Raw genomic sequence first — 18,098 nt, forward strand, 5'->3', positions numbered from 1 at the left:
TTTGCAAAGCTGCATTTTTAAAGAAGAAACTTTATTTCAAGAGACTGCCTTCGTACATCTTTTTAAAATAAATTTGTATGAAGAATATGATTGTTTCAAATATCCAAGCTCTATTCCTGTACTATCCTGTGTTAATGGCTATATATTTACTCTACACTGCCAATGTTGACTAGAAAAAATATACCTCAAGAGTCTTAATTGTTTAAATAAAGGTTGAGTAACAATACATAAACGTGTCCAGTTTGACGGTTCTTCTCTGAAACCTCCAACAGTAGTAAATATTATGCATGGAATTAAAAGCAGCTTTAATGCTGAATAAGTGCATATAAAGGGGGGGGATCACTTCCACTGGCTGCAGAAACAGTGAAAGTGAACTAAATTACAACACCCGGCTATTTCACTCTATTCCCACATACTTTCCATCCTTGACTGCATCTACTGTATCTTTCTCATCCCTGCAGTACATCCAGGATGACAGCTCCCCCCCCCACTTCCTCCCCCCCTTCCTCCCCCTCCCCTCGCCTTTCTGGGACGCCTGCTTGGTATGGTCCGCTCCTCCCCTATCCTACGTCTCAGCGATGGTAGTTTCTATTGGGAGAAGGTCAAATGACTCCGCATGTCTGCCTCTGTGTACATTCCCGCGATGGTGCACGCCTGATGAAGAAACACTACTAATACTAACAACAAAAAAACCCCGAATCTCTCCGAAGCGGCTCCTCGCAGTGCGTCCCTCTGAAAGTAGGTACCGATGTGCGGCGGCGTGCTGCTTATTTCCGAAACCATTCACCCGGCTTATATTTTTATATGGCCGGTTAGTCGTTTCCTTATAAAGGTTTAATGTTTGTAAAGTGTTGTGTTTCCGTGCAGCTGGTGCGGCTCTGGAGCCCGGATGGTTTAAAAATAGTTGTTTTAGGGTGCTGATTTTGTGACGCTTCCAGACGGTGCAGGTGAAATTCAGGTGAACGGTCTCTGTGGTTCTTCCTAAACTCGCCATTGCGTGCTGTTTGTGGCATTTAACTGGAGTTTTACTACTGTCAAGAGCTTGCCTCTGTCTCTTTTGCCTTTTAGCGGTACTAATAACGTGTGTGCATCAGCCATTTCTCTGTCCTATAATACATTTCAGAGGCTTGGTGAATAAATACAGCAGCAAAAGTAGGTTGGGACTCCCTGCAGGAATATTATAGGGACATTTAAAGATACCAGAGGAGGATTAAGAGAGCATTAAGGTCACTGTAGACTTTTTACACAATATTATACAGGCAAAATAAAATAGAAATACCAGAAATTGATAAATAAACTCAGAGATGTCTATATGAAATACTTTATTTTTATTATTAAGTATTTTGTTCTAATGAGTTGATTATTGGATGATTACTGTCTTTGCTGTCTGTGGCATCTGAGTTCAGTGTTAATGTGGGGGTGTGGAAAGTTCATTCCTCAGCAACTAGAAAGCTCTGAGGAAGGGAGACTTAATGAAGTGAGTCATCAGAGTCAGCTCAAAACTCCCCCCCCTGCAGAGTAGCATGTAGCTAAGCCTATTACACCATTGCATAATGCAATAAGGTATAGCCCCATAAGGTGCACGGTGAGCCTCATGGTGGAGCTCTATATTGTCCATGCTCCTTAGGCTCTTATTATGCATCCTAATGAAACATATCAGTCCAGAGCAAGGTCAGCATGTTCAGGCACTGTACTACTGTCCAGGGACACCGCGTGCTTTGCTGCTCTATTCTGTAGTTTGTTCAAAGTTGGTGAAACATTCAAGGTCGATTGAAAGCAAAGTGAGATGGAGTGTTAAAAGTCAAGCTGATGAAAATGAGTTAATATATGATGATGGCTTGTCCACATCAGTCAGAAAACATTGACTCTGTTCATGATTGCAACTAAACCAGGGGTTCTGTTCATTTTTCCTATTAATTCTCTCTAAAAGGACTCGGACTACAGCTGCAACTAACAAGCATTTTCACTGTCGATTAATCTCACAAATATTTTCTCGATTAATCATTTTGTCGGAAAAATGTTGGGGAAATAAAAGTTTTCCGCAGTCGGAAGTAACATATTCAAATTGCTTGTTTTGTCCAACTAATGGAGGTATTTACTATACCGTTACATAAGATAAAAAAGCAGAAACTCTTTACCAGTGAGAAGCTGGAATCTGAAAGCTGCAATTTTGTTTCTTGAAAAGTGACTCTAGAGTTAATCAATTGTCAAATAGTTGCGGATTAATTTTCTAGTTTTCAGCTCTAAGTAATTTCCCTATAAGCATCTTGCAGTTGTTAAATTTGGACTAATCTTCTGAAATCCACTTGTTGAGAACCTGTCATGTTAGAGAAAACAAGAAGCATCCCCTCTATCACTACTGTGAAGGATGTCTGTGACACACACACACACACACACACACACACACACACACACTCGCACTTTGAATGATGACTCTCATGATCAAATTATGCATGGTCCTGCTGGCTTTGATTAATCCTTCACCCTGCCATCTTGCTGTTACCAATTGATTACTGCATTGAGATTCATGTTGATGAAACTCAACTATATTCACTTAGTAAAAATTATTATGTACGTGTTATTTTAAAAAGAAACAAATTCAATTAGTGGACTTCTAATAAAAAATGTATTTCAAGTAAATCAAGCTGTGCTTTCATGCTTTTGATGCTTTGTTTTCATGCTGATAAGCTGAAGCTGTACGGGATGAGGCTTGATGTTGATTGAGATGGCTACGGCAGAATTCAGTATCTCTCAGATTCATCTGCGAAAGGCTCTAAAGTCATGTGGTGTTTTAACAGCTGCAACTATCTCATCCATCTCTGCAGCCTCATTAATGCACACACACGCACACAGGTAGAGGCGAGAACCTCTGTGCTACCCTGAGGAACACAGACAAACACAGAATTACTGACATCAGAGCCGACTTGTTGCCAGGCAGAGTGTTTCCTGAAAACACACATTGTGAAAAATGTGTTCATGAGTGTTAAGCTGTTGCTGTTTTTACACTCGTAAGTAAGGCGAGGCGTTTCCTATGACGATAATAGAAACTGATGCTGTTTGACCTTGCATTACATGAAAGTAAATCAGTGGCTCTATATAATCATGTGTGCTCTGTGCAAATATAAGTGGTACCACGGGGGTCCTGTGGTTTCGGAGTACTGCAGTTTTATGTAAAATGGCCTGGAATAACGTTCTCTCTCAGTGTGCCATGTAGCCAGTGAGGATTTGTTATACTACGTATTTGTAATACTTACGGTTCTCCAGTGGTTCTCCGAAAGCCCTTAAACCAAACAGATCAGAAGGAGCAACCGTCACTGGTGGACACAGAGCCTTAAATCTGGCTTTGTAACTGGCCAGTGCTAATCCATGTTCAAACTCGACTTCAACTCACAGAAGTTGTGGCACTGAAAAAGAATAAAGAAGCGTTTGAGGCTGAATGCTGGCTGCGCAGTGCCACGTGAGAATGATAATCTTAAAGAGGGTTTTGTCTGCAACCAAAATTACCTTACCTCTGATCATGGGCCAAAGTTTTGACTCTGTTCAGCACATTGTTCAGGCTTCATGACAACATTTTAGTTGCTCAGTCTCCTAATGTGCCATTTGACAGGCTAAAAAAAATATATAGTATTAAAACATCGTTTGACTCGTGAAATACATGAAAATGAGTGATGGCAAACTACTGGCACATGGCAGATTCAGCAGCTAGATGGAATCATTGTAATTCCTTAAAAGCGATAGTTTGTCTAATATTCTGCAGTCACCGACTAGCATAAAAGAAGTAACTGACAAATTGGGAGCATCATTCATTAAGCTCAGTTAAAGGCGCCCTGTGGAGTTTTCTTGGACACAAACAAAAGTTATCTTTACACTCAGCGTTATATACCAAAACTCATGGTGTGCATCCTTCAAGTCAACTAACTTGTCAAGTGTATTTCCTTCCTTATAAAACATTTGCAAAACCTCTGTTTTATTTATTTTTAAACTGTCCTGTATTTTAAATCCTGCATTGTTTACATCCATGTTTACTAGCCTGCAGTCTTCTTCTTCACTTCCTTTGCCGGAGCACTGCTGCATTTCTTGGCACATCACCACCACCTGTAGATTGGTGGAGTAGTGTGAAACCACTGACAGGCCTGTGGAGAAGTCCTTGTGAGTTCAAAAACTCTACAGGTTACCTCCATATCTCCAACACACTGCATATGTTCTTGAGACTCTGTTGTACAATAAACAAAAAAAAAATTGATCAGTCGTTTGGTCTATAAATCAAAATAAATTGAGGAGGTGAGGTTATTAAATGTCTTATTTCCTCTGATAGACCCTAAACTAAAGATATTCAAGTGTTATTTAAAACATGCAAAACCAGCAAAATGTTTGGAATTGTTGCTTGGAAAAAGAAAGGATAGGATAGGAAATTTTCTCTTTTGTTTAAAACTTACTGGTATTAATTAAGAGGGTAGTAAATGATATTGGCAAGCGGCTGCGTGTGCATTTGAATTTGGTCCTGGTTCCAGCAGTAAAACTGCTAGATGAAGGGATTTATACAGCTTTTTTTTTCTTTTTTATCTTTTGCAATTATTAGTTTTTCAAAGGCTGTACTTTTTGGTGATGCTGAGTTTTTGGAATAATGGAGAAGTGTGGTGTTGCAAAACATTAGAGAGACAGACGGAGAGGGAGGGAGGGAGGGGAGGGTCTTGAATCCACAAGAAAGCAATTAGATAATGACAAGGGCAGTGACACAGTGATTTGTTGCCTTCTGTTGTAATGTGATTCCAGGAATCCAGCTGAAAATTAATTTTAAGGCTTCCAAGAAATACATTCTTACATTATGTTGCTTTATGGGTCCATACTGGCTTTAGCATTGTTTACAAAGATGCACCAGAGATGCCCAGACAGGATGATGCTTTTATCCCATTGTGATGCTTTAAGTGCAGTGTGGTTTGTTAGAAATGATTTGTGTTTACATGTAGGAGTTTTGATGTGCAGAAAGTTCCAGTTCTCCGTGATGAGTTTACTTCCTATCTATAGAAAGCTGTAATCACGCAGCCAGACTGCAGGCCATAAAGAGGCTTCCTCCAGCATTTTAAACACCCAGAGGAATGTTATGTTTTCTCACCCTTCTCTGTGTGATTTTCATCTCTTTTGTGTGGCTCCTTCACTGCTATCCCGCCGTCTAATGATGATAATCTCAAAAGAGACTTACGGAGCCTACGAATCCTCAGCCCTCTTAAAAAAAGAACATGTGAACAATAGTGGAGGACCTACTGTATCAGTTGTAGGATGTAGCTTACATGGTAGCAGGGTGGGCTTGGTCTGGGTCCATAATGGCTTTACCTACATACAGTAAACAGAGCCATGGGACTGGTTGGAGGATTACAGAGGATTTGCCATGCTAAGCCACAGGAACCCAGCCCAGTGACCCCCTCATGCCTCCTCCTCCTTTGAGCACAGCAACAAACCACCATCTTTTTCTCCCTCCTCCCAGTCTACTTGGCCCACGATGCATCGGGGACAGCCATGTGACCCAAATCGCTGATTATATGGATAGGATAAAGGATGGCGGAGGCTGTCTTTGGATGTTGATGTTTCATAAAGTGATTAAATCTGTTTCCCTCGAATTGGTTTGAGAGTGATGAATCTGCGCTCATTTCCTCTGTTCTACTGTTTTTCACCTCTGCTCAGGCAGACTTTTACTGATAAATCTGCAAATTGTACTTTAATGACCAAACTTATCATCCATATAGCTGCCAGGGTAAATTAAGGGCATGTTCTGAGTGCATTTGCCCCCTTTGCGAATGGAGTGATAATGTGACAGCCAGATGACATACATCACAAAACCCACGCCACGTAACTTGATGGGAAGAAGGCGATGCTGTCAGCAAACTAAAATCTGATTTGGCCCCATCACTTAAGTTGAGCGAACATTGCCTTTGGTTCCACTTTGGGATGCTGTTTGAAAGCTAATTGAATCAAAGCAATGGGATGGGGTCATTTTTGACTGACACTCCACGGGCATTTGTCTCTGTCAGCCTAATATCATGGAGTGAAGTGACTCAGCAGAGAGCAGTCCCCCAACCCAACTGTGTATGTGGCCTTAACTCAAACTGACAGTGTTCTAGCTCCCGTACATACCTTGCCATGAGCTACTCTGCTTGAAAGCTGAGGTTTTCTCCTATTTTTTTGCCCCACCGTTGTCATCATCATGTGCAGCATCCATGCGCATAGAAACCTCAGAAACACTCATAGACAGAAATAGATCAACCCAGGAAGGCAGAGGTTTATTTTGAGAAAACGGCGAACTCTGAAGTAGAGATTCTCAGTAGTTTTCTTGGCATAATGTTATCCCAAGGGCCTGTGTAGTACCTGAATTGAGCAGAGAGCAGAGAGTCATGGTCCCTGGTGTGAGGAATGCCTTTGTTGCTAGGCCCTCATGTCAATATCTCTTTAAGTGGTTCATTTTTTCATCTACCATTTTATTGACTCTGCCACCTTTTTTAATAGAGCTACAGTATGACATATTTTATGTAATATGCAGGAGATGACATTGCACATAGACCCAGACCCAGGCTAGCTATTTCCCTGTTTCCAGTCTTTATGCAAGGCTAAGCTACTGATTTGTTGGTTCTTGGCTTCATATTTAGTGCACCGACATGACAATATCTATCTTCTCATCAAACATCATCAATAATATTTACCCAGAATGTCAAACCTTTCCTTTGCAGTCACCTCACTCCTATGTTCTCTTATGTTTATGTGTGTTTATGTTTAATATAGTATGTGCTTATTTCTGACTGAAATCTGGTGGAAGTAGTTGTGTGAGCAATGTCTAGTGTTACAGCTTAATTCAAATGTACCAACAGAATAATTGTACATTTTGTACTGTAGCCCACGTCATATCCCATAATATCTATTACTTAATTGAAATTTTAAACTATGAGTTCTCAGACCATTAGTTTTACAGGGAGCTCTTTACCAGCAATCTTTTTCCCCCTTGTTATCTTGTATTTAAATTCATTATGGGAGCTGGTTCAAAAAGTTTAATAAAACATATTAAGTGAACTCAGCCAGCATGAACTCGTATTCTGTTTAGTGGAAATGGTAATTTAAGAAACATTTATAGTCTTCCATATTTTAACCTCATTGCAGTGGCATTTCCATAAGCATAGATTGGGGATCTAATATTACCCAGAGCACGCTGTCTATAAAAGATATAGCTGTTATGATACAGGCTAGAATGAGCCTCCTGGTGCTCTATTAGATGCTGGAATATGAGGAAGTAAACTGGAGAACTCGGATCCATTAGTCGCTGTGAACCCCACAGTGGGTTAAAGTTATTGTCTTTCTTTTATGTTTTGTCATATTTTCTGCTTTTCTGTCTAAATCAAACTGGTTACTAAAAAGAAAATAATTGTCAAATTCAGACATACATCTGTTGTCATTCTTAGGTCTAAATTATATATCCTGATAGTGCACTCAAATACAGCCTATGGGCTGTTTGGACACTGAAACCAAAGAAGATGAATCAGTTATCCCTTTCCAATGACAAGAGGCCAAATTTTCATTTGCAGGGGAAACGCCTCATCCAGGGCAACCCAACAATCTAGCAATGACACAACTGACCTCGAGCATATTGCCAAGTACCTCCGGGAGACGCAGATAAGATGCCCCTGAGCAGATAACAACCATGCATCGCGACCATTAGCCCAACGCAAATATGAGAGTCAAAAATGACAGAGAGGTAGTTTATTCGTTGCCCAGTAATTGACCGAGCATTTCCATAATGGCACTGTGTTTCCTGCCAGGCTAATGTGACCCCTATTAGTTCAGGAAACGTACTGCAATCAGGCTCTGTGTGCGCCGCCAGACAGCCAAGGAAATGAATTGGGAAGAAAGGAGAGATGAGGGACTGGAGGGGGAGAAATGTAAACAATGGTGAGGTGCAGACAATGGGACAGCCAGGGGACAGGAGTGGAGAACAGAAGGGAAGATGAGTCATATCACTGCAGCGAACTGGACCCTGATTGAAATGCCACTGCAGCAACTTAACAGATGTGTTTTAGGCTAAATTTAGATTTTGGCTGAACTATATTGGAATTTACCTTTGCTAATTTAAAATTAGGTGTCGGCCTCTCTCTGAGTAACTCTTCACTGAACGCTTAACTTTTAATCCTTGTGTTATACTGTAAGAAAACATGGACATTTTCTATATTAAATCTGTTCCAGGCAGTTTGATTTGTGCAGTTGCAGGATAAGGGCTGGGTTCCGAACATTGATACTTTTATGGCAACGACCAAATTGCTTCACCAAAATGCCTTGTCGTTCTCTACCAAATCTGGATACCTAAGGAGTAAATCTTGTCAGTGTCAGTGCCAGCTGTTGAACTTTGTGCTGCACGTTTGTTAGCCAGTGCAGCTAGTCTGCATCTGTTTGTCAGTGAGTCCGTTCACCATGTCGGCCATCCTCTCCTCGCCACACAGTACAGTCAGTATATCCCAAATTATGACTTCATTTGAACTAAAAGGGTATTGCAGAAACTATCTCAGCTGTAACCTGGTATTGGTTCTCTTCTGCAGCCAGAAGTCAGTCTTTCATCTTTAATGTTTTCTGAGGCGTATCGGAAAAGAAAATGGCTGTGCGTTGCCTTCAGATACTCCAGGTATGGTGCTGTGTTGTTTTCTTTCCTCTGTACTTCTTCATGGCTGTTACTGATTTAGCTGCATGCTGGGCCAGCTAATCCTGCCTCTGATCAATACTCCACTTCTGCTCACACTCTGGATTTCATCCAGGAAACAGCACTGCTGATATCTTTATTTACCTTCTCCTCTCATCCGTCATTCATAAACCCAGCGGCACGGAGAATTGAAATTTACATCTAAAACAGTTTAGATTTGAAACAGTGGATAGACTTTGGACAGCATTTGGCCTGTGTTCAGCTGGTTGTGTTAACACTGCACTGGATACATGCTTAGCTCATCTCTGTTTTGTGTGAAATAGCTCTGTCAGCCCTTAACTTAGAGCTGCCTGTGTAAGGCCGAACACATCACCCCTGTGTCATTGTTGTTTTACGGCCGGCAGCTTTCAGCAGAAGTGCAGACCCGAGCACCGGCGATACCTGCTGTCCCCCCTGTATATCTGAGGGATTCTCCTCAATCCATTACATGCTTGGATGCTGATAGTGTTTGTCAGGATGCTCTGCACGCCCAGAGACAATTAAGCTGAAACACAAGGCTGGCTTAATGAGGCTCGGCAGGAAAAACATCCCCCAACAAGGTTCTTTTGCTATGGAGATAGAAGTATACAAGGTCCATTCATGTCAGGAGGAACCACATGGCTCCACCGGTGCATTGTTGTGGTGTAGGTTCATGCTTTAGTGATAGTGCAGAAAGACAGATAAGCACTGAATGTAACCTTCTGGACTATGTGTGACACTCAGTGTTCTCAGTCTCTTACAGATCTTCCATGTCTGTGATTGTTATATAAGCAAAATCCTACTGGAGCCATATTCTGACAACCAAGGTCATTTAAATGTAACTTTTAATCCGGTGTGAGTCGACATCGGAGTCATTTTGACACTTTTTCCTTCGTTCTTTTTTAAGTGGTCTGTTTTTCATCTTCTCTTCTTTCTAGTGGCGATAATTAATGAGAACTTTGAATTTTGGGGGCAAGAGGCTTTCTAAATCCCAGACAACCTGCTGCATGAAACCCAGTCGGTTAAATAGCTGAATCATACAAGGTCTCCACATAATCCTCGTACAGCACCTTGTTCTTCATCCACTGCTCAACTAATCCAGACTGTTAGGATGTTAGTCAGATTAAATGATCTTGTTAACTGTCACCCAGCTAACTCAGTTCTTCGAACACAAACACAGAGTTCTTTGTCTATTCCAGTTGCACAGCAGGAAGTAAAACTGAAAATATAAACATATATTTAAGCCAAAACTAAATCTGTTAATAAAAAACAGTTTAAAGGCACTCAAAAAGGAGAAATGAGATTGTGTGACAAACATGTTACTGAATGACCGTAAAAAACAATGGTCATAAAATGGGTGACAAAATGATCATATGATGATATTTGTTATTGTTGTATATATTTGTATTTTATATTTGTAGGTTTGATGTTAGTAATAGAAAAAAATCTAAATATTGCGTTTTCTTGTACTTAAATGTTGAAGCGGCCCTTCAGAGAAATGACAATACCAGCGGTCGCGCCCCCTTTACATGGTTGCATAAAACGGAACCAAGACAACAAGATATGTCAAGTGTAGCTTAACTTAAAATCTAGTTTTCAATGCACTGATCACTCTGCAGTAACTGCTGCCATCATTTGGTGCTGCTGCTGTTCTAACCCAAGCATCCACCTGCGGGCTCTGGGTTTAAGTTTCCCTGAGGAGGGAAGTCATTTTGTCACTCCCCAGTCTCTGCGGCGCTTACCGTGGTGTGTCATTGCAAGGAGCATTAAATCCAAATACTAGCCTTGTACATTCTGCAATTTTAGCAATTTTTGTCCAACAATTAGAACATGAGAGCTTGTTATTTGGTTGTCTGCCTTCACAGTTTACAGAAAGATAGAGAAGAAAAGAACATCTAAATGCAATCTCATATGACTGAAATGAGACAAATGCATTAACTTTTTTTTAATTTACTCCCAAAAATAATAACAAACTTTATTTGACTTTTCTCTATATGGTTACAAAGTGAACTATGCGGCAGCTGAGTTCATCTCAGTTATTGTACTATTCCTGTACTATCCTCTTCTTTCTCCTCTTTGTTGGCTTCAAGTTACTTTTCATTTGACTGTATATTGCTTAAAAAAAGAAACTTATTGGTTTGTGCTAACTTTAAGCCCACTGGCAGGTGAAGCTGGCCTCATATAATCCCAAATAAAGTCTAAATGTATTTTCGGTTTTTGTCTTGGTTTAGTATAGACACTTGAAAGCTTGAAGGCTTGTTATTATTTTTCTGAAGGAAATGCTGGGTTTGGTGAAGTACTCTGTGTAATCATTTTAGAGCCCTGCAACACTGTGACAAATGGGAGGATGAGTCACATTTTAACAGCAATGGAAAAGGAAATTATGCGACCCTCTGAAATGATCTCTCTGTACTCCCTGGGCTCTGAATTTCCCCTCAGATTAGATAAACAGTTGGCTTTAATGAAATGAAATATTTTATAATAATTGGTTGTCACTGTGCATGTACCTGCAGCCCTTTATGGCAAGATATTTCTCATCTCATTATTGTCCCCCTGCTGCCATAATGGTATGAAATGTTTCAGACGTATAAAACAGAACCAGTTTAAATGTGATGTAGTGCTTTAAAGTTCAGAGATTTTGCAAACTGATCTATCTCAACAACTGTTGTATGGATTCCGATCCCAGAGGATGAACTGTAATGACTTTGGTGGTCTCCTGGCTTTTCCTCTAGAACCACAAATGTCAGTCAAACTGAACTGATCACATTTAAGCATACATTTTTGCATAATCCCAGTGTTTTCTAATGTATCCTTATATTTCATTATTAAAAGTAAGGAAAAAAACGTATCTTCCCTGCGTGTTATGTCAGTGTTTGATTGACAGCAGCTGGCAGGCTTAGTTCCAGCAAAGGAACAATAGAAAAAGTAAACAGACTCTGGTAGACAGTGGCTGCGTTCGAATAGTCTTTTTAATGTTGGAAGGTTACTCACTGAGTGAAATAACCTGGAAGTATTTCAGTGGCAGCCAGGATAAGAGCAGTTTGAATCTCTAAATGCTTCAGTTCTTACCTTTCTTCAGCATAGGATACCCTGGACCATCCTTTACCAAAGGAAAGGAGATAATGCAGACCCACATTTCCTTGCACCAGCAACCTTTAAGTTATAGAGCACCAGTTTTATGTTTGTGACACTTACAAAAATCCATAAATATAGATTTCTTCTCTTTCAGATCGATCATATAGGGAGTAAGCATATTGACTCTCTAGTTGACAGTATCACCATTAAAACAATATTAGAGGTGTAAAAAAATACTGTGTTGTAATATTTTATTTTATTTTTTTGTGATATTGTATCAATTCTCAAAAACTATTTTTGTGATTAAATCCCCAAACCCTAGATAGCAGTGTCATAAATTTAAACTGAGGACTACAATGTTGGCTGTTACAGCAACTGTGATCAATACAAATGTAGATCCCACTGTTTTCAAATAGAAAATAAAATTTTACCTTTGGGACTAAGGTTTTATTTATATGTTGTTGTGTTTTTTTTATATTATAAGTAAATTGAATATTTTTTAATTGAATGCCAATATTTCAAATGCACGTCATACCTTGGAAGTAATGCAATATCGGAACAATTAATCTTAACTGCAGGCTGTATTTTAAAATACTTTCTTGTCTGTAAAACTAATACATGATGATAATAATACAATTTTGTATCTGCTCGCCTGTGTTGTTATCGTCTGTGAATCGTGGAAGCTACACAGTTGGCTGCTGCCCTGCCTTAGATTACTTACAGGACTGAGTACATCCGAGGTTTCCATGTCACCTGAATGAATGATCAGATGTTTCCAGTGTCACACTACTTTGTTAACCTTTATGCGTGCTTATTCAGCTCTCTTCCGCTCCCTGCCAGTGTGTAGGAGAGAGGAAACACACTCCAGGTGTTATAAATGAGATGGTGTGTGTGCATGCTCGTGGGTCTAACTGATGGAGGGGGAAGAAAGAAGGTAGATTGGGGCAGAGCCGGCCGCTTTAATCACCCCATTCTCCTTCCCTTTCCCTCCCTCCTTCCCTCTGGCCCTCCACTCATCTCATTACAGAGAGGAGAGGGTGAGAAGTGAGGCCTGCATAGACCTCAGCATTAATTATTGAACCCTATCTTCTTTTACTCCAGCTCCTCCTCCATAGTCTCTGATAACCTTTACATAAAGGAGCAGAGGCTAACTCCCAGCCATTATATAGTGTGGTAGGTATAGCGCATATATATATGTATATGTGTGTGTATGTATGTATGTATGTATATGTGTGTGTGTGTGTGTGTGTGTATATGTATGTGTGTGTATATATATATATATATATATATATATATATATATATATATATATATATATATAGTTTTAGCTGGTCAGAGATTGAAGATTGCTCCAGTTGAGCTTCTGAGCTAATTAATTCCACTTTTTAAATGGGTGCTGTTGTGCCAAGGTAAAGCAAATAATTATAAAAGCTGACATTTGACTCCCATGCATTGTCTTTGTCATGTTGTCTGAGTTATGCTCTGCTCATTGCCTCCTGCCATGCCCAGTCGATTTGTGTCGCTCAGTTGGAGGCCAGTTAATGGAGTTTGTGTGGCCAAGGCATCCAGACAACTTGAGGGCGACCTGACTTTGATGCTGAAAATCTCACTGTTCTCTCCCTCTGTCCCCTGCCCCTGTCTTTTTCTTTGTATGTACGTGTGCAGGCGTGTGTGTGTGCGTGCTTCCTGCAGGTTTGAAAAGTCAACATCAAGCCTCGACCTCCCGAAGCCTCTGAGCAGGAGAAAGAAGACGCTGCCAAGATGTTCAGCACCAAAAGGTCAGCACAATGTCACTTTTGATCTATTCTTATCCGCTCATAAAGAAATAAAAAAAACCTTTTAAAATGGCTTCTGCTGATAATGGCTGACATTTCTGGTCAGCTGCGTTCCACAGATGGCTTTGGATTTGAAAAGACATGAGAAGAAAGGTGATTTCAGGTCACATTGCAACAAATACAAATCACAAAAACAAAACAAACCTCATTATTTAAGGGTAAGGAGTGTGAATTATATAATTTGAGAAACAATATCTTCACCTATATATGCATCTGAATTCATATTAGCTGTCACCCTTCTAACCAGGTTGACTCCAGAGAACCCTTTCAACAGAAGTGTAAATACTCTCACACAGCCTTTGTAGGAGGTTTAGGAGACCCAGTTTACAGTCCTCCTTTGTTGTGTGTACATTCTGTATTTTTAATGTGGCTTGTGGTAGCGTACAGTCTTCATAAATCATTTATCGCTTTGGCTTTTCTGGATGTTGACTGCAGGGTAGAAGTGGTCACTTTGCTTAGCCAGTATGTGTACGGTGGGTTAGATGGCTCAAAACAAAAGTGGCAAATTTCACAGCTTGGGTTTGGTTTGTATTCAAACGTATAATATGTATCGTTTCTGAATTAAAATGTCTGAAAAGGACTTGACCTACGTTATATATTATTATAGAGTAGTATACTTACATTATCTCGTTTCCAACAATAGAAATGGTATTCACATAACAGTACTTTTTCCAACTTGCCCTAGTTGCTTTAACTTCCAGCTACACAGAGTGAGGAAGGAAGTTGGCGAATGTGACGAAATTAACATGAATAAAAACTGAATTCATTACCTCATCAATCAGATAGATTTCTATCGGAAGTGGCTGTTGTTTGACAGCAACTCCCATGACCCCATGCTCCTTCATTACGTCAATCACAATATTATTCACATTTATTTCCTCATTTTTTGAGAGGTATTTCTTTGAAAATGGAATGTTTAAATTATGCAAATTGTCCAGAAGATGTATTTTCACATGAAGATGACATTTAAAAAATAACTTTTCTTACTACAAACTGGTGACAGAATAGAGAGTAGGCCAAATCTGCAAGTGCACCATTTGCACAATAAATGTTTATCATACAGAATCAGCTTTTCCAAAACCAATGCAAAGCAAAATTGTGTGTTTGTCTACTCTAATTTAAGCTGCAGTAATTAAGCATGAATTCCAAGGCCACCAAGCATTTTATACTGCATTTTGTTTTTACATTGCTGTTACTAAACATTTCGGGTGGTATCGTTGCAAACAGCATATGTGTACCTATTGAAATCTGTCTCTAAATCTACTGCTCTCTGAGGACTTAAAAGTTGATGTGAAATCTAGGTATTTTCTGTGTGAGAGTTAGGAAGATAAAAGCGAACCGCCTGCAGTCCCCTGCCATAACTAAAGAGAACTCCTTCCTGTTTGCATCCCAAACTGAGGCTTCTGTGCTAAAAATATTTTTTATTTTTACAAATCTGTTCTACGGTGCCTCTGTTCTTTAATGTTCTGCCACTGATCCTTACAAATATCAGAGGTTCAAATTTGACCTTGTATATTGAAATACTCTCTCCCTATATACTACACACACACACACACACACACACACACACACACTCTGAGTTGTTATCTATAGCTAAGCCCATAGATATGTGAAAGGGTTCTGTATTGATGGCAGCAGAATCCACAGTGTAGGAGCCACATGGTGAGATTAGACTGACATTCACCTCTCAAGTCCTGATTTACATTGACAAAGAGGACTCGCCACTGCATTGGTAAGATATTGATTGCTCCTTAGCCTGCACTTTGATAGTCCTAGCTTCACATAGAAGCCCCAGAAGGTTTATTTTGGGTATTTGTTGTCTGTCAGGACGAGATGTCCACAGAAAGAGTAAAGGAATGTGTTTACAGTGGGAAGTTTCTGTTGTGGCAGAGTGAGGTATAGGGGGAGGTTAAGGTATCACAATGTGATGGGGACTGAGTGCTGTCACAACGCTGCATCTATCCACCTGTCTCCTCGCAGTGTGTGTGATCATCATACTGTGGGCGAGAGAATGATTAAACCAAGCCAGCTCTCCGTCTTCAGGGAGCTGTGTCAGCACAGTCCATGACACGGATACGCTCAAAATGACTGTAATAGGCTGCCATCTTGAAATTCAAAGACTCCAAAAGCCTATTCACATTTTTGCTGAATACAAAACAAAGCATTTTGCTCGCCCTAAACTGCTGAATGTAACATAAAGTGGATGAGGAAATCTGTGTATGTGTCAGAGATTGCTATGTGCTGTTGTGGCTTTATCTGTGGGTTTTTAATATTGGTTTTCCTTCTGGGTTCCCTCGAGTCATCTCCAACAACACGTACAATGCTGGGGCATAATTAAAAGTCTTTCATTAAAATTTAATCAGTCAAACATCTTAACGTAGCAGTTTACCTTTTCATTTGAATGGAATGAACAGAGGAACGGATAATAAAACCAAAGCATTAGCACTTTGTGCCTCTGACTTTGTTTAGAGCTGTCTCCTCTGGTGATATGAGCTGTTTCGTTATTATGGATACACTGAGAGCGCACATATCCACAGCCTGATTGTTTGTGTCTACATATGCTCATTAAAATGGAACTGGAGCGCTGTTAATCTGAGTCTTTCATTCTGGATGAGAACATTTATGAAGTGATGCACCATAGCTTTGATTTGGGTTACACATTTTAACTCTTACTTGCTGAAGCGAGCCGACATTAATCAGCTCCATAAAGAGGAGAGGTATGATTCTTGTAGAGTTTTGGTGAAATTTGCATTGTTTTCTGGACAAAGATGTCAATCATAACCTTAAGATAAAGCCTGACAGCCACAATTACATTATGTTACATTCTTACTCCATTTACGCCCGGTATTAAAATGCAGTCTGTATCTGGACATCCAGTATCCAGTTCAGGAGTAATGCATGATAATGTAAGGTGTAAATGCATTGCGGTCACTCTGCCTGACCACATCAAGAGGTAGTCTGGCTCGCATTGTGTGTGGATCCTAGGTAGGTGTAACAGTGTGCTTGCATATGTACACAACATAACATTACAGATATTCTTTTTAGCTAACATGAAATATAGGTTGTTGTTCAAAATTAGAGAGCGAGTGAAAAGGCTGAAAGAAAGTTGGCTCTAATTAGTGATAATACGTCTATTTTGTGCTATGAAAGCACCAAAGATGCGTTATTCAGCAGAACGTATGGGCAGGAGATGAATGATGTACAGTGAGAAATAACTGTGCAACTGACTTGCTGTTGACAAGGCATATCATTTATACTGTCACAGAGTAGCCTACACACCGGTACTGCGACAAACTGCCACAGTGCTTTTTGTACAAAGAAGAGAATAACTTACATTTGCAGAATTAACAGGGGACAAATAATTTTTTGTAGACTGTGTTTAACAAAGTTTAGAAAGTTTCCTCTAACTCAACAACTCCTAAAATGTAGTGTTTTTTAAGGTAGTCTGGGTAGGGCTGGGTATAGGTTTTTGATACTGGGACCAATACCTTGACTTCAATACCTGTTCCTGAATGATTCTTATTCTATTCCGATTTTATAAGATGTAATTTAACAAGAAGAAAACATTATATATTACAGTACAATCAAAGGAGGAAGCTGTTGGAAGACCTGGGAGCAGCTGGGGAAACAGTTTATACTCTGCTGTAAATAAAACTGAATATCTGTAAAAAATAAAAAATAAACTGTTGCGTGTGTAAAGTCCAAGGCTACAAAAACTCGACCCATTGTAAATAATCATGTTATTTCCTTAATACTCCTGACTCTAGGCATTTCTGTAGCAAGGCAAGTTTTTCACAGGTGTCTCATGTCTATTTTTGTCATCTCTCCAAGCAAAAAGGTTTCATACATGGCTCTTTCTTTGTGAACCAGTGTGGGTGGACAAGGATTCAGTTCAGGGCCGAGAGGAATATTGTTACCATGTTGTCAGCTGTTTCACTGTTTACTCCAACCTGTCCTCCTATTTACTATTCCAATCTACATGCCATCTGCGTGGAGACGTCCTCTAGAGGTAACACCTCAGTTGGGTTTTAGCTCTCAGAACACACTGATATTAACAACATAATATTCTTGCATAGCACAACACAGCCTCAGTGTGACCTCAGGTTTCCAGTTGAAGTCACTCAGCATTATCTTCCAGGGTGGTGGGGGTGTTTGTTTAGATGACTGAGATAATTTTGGTTTCTGTCTTTGGTTGTCAGCCATGTTGTGTCATCAGTTCAAAGTAGTTCCTCCCAGCTGTTTTTGGAAACTGTCAGGACAGGAACAGGAAATAACTGTCATGCCGGCGGTAGCTCAGACAGAGATCTTAGAGAGACGGCGTGAAGGTGCCACAACTGGACCCGTAATTGCTTTCAGCAGGAGCTGTAATGAGATTACCACAATATGAGTTGGGCTCATAAGTGGCAAAGACCTAAAGAAGGTTTTTCGTCAAATCTTTCCAGAGCTTAACTCATTAAATCTAAGTTGAATGTAACTTGGCTGGGATGTGTGCTAAACATACA

The 18,098-nt window shown here is 40.0% G+C and overlaps 1 protein-coding gene across 1 annotated transcript in view; it reads left to right on the forward strand.

The window, feature by feature from the left end:
• The first annotated feature begins 600 nt into the window (after positions 1-600).
• The window catches only part of oxr1a (oxidation resistance 1a), a 155,541-nt gene continuing 138,043 nt past the window's right edge, over positions 601-18,098 (forward strand). Inside the window, exons 1-2 of the mRNA XM_051405438.1 lie at positions 601-738; positions 13,427-13,539. Of these exons, the coding sequence (XP_051261398.1) occupies positions 13,523-13,539 (17 nt within the window). The 5' untranslated portion in view covers positions 601-738; positions 13,427-13,522. The remainder of the gene's footprint in view (positions 739-13,426; positions 13,540-18,098) is intronic.

Source organism: Dicentrarchus labrax, unplaced genomic scaffold (assembly GCF_905237075.1).
Source record: "Dicentrarchus labrax unplaced genomic scaffold, dlabrax2021, whole genome shotgun sequence".
In the NCBI taxonomy this organism is placed as follows: domain Eukaryota; kingdom Metazoa; phylum Chordata; class Actinopteri; family Moronidae; genus Dicentrarchus; species Dicentrarchus labrax.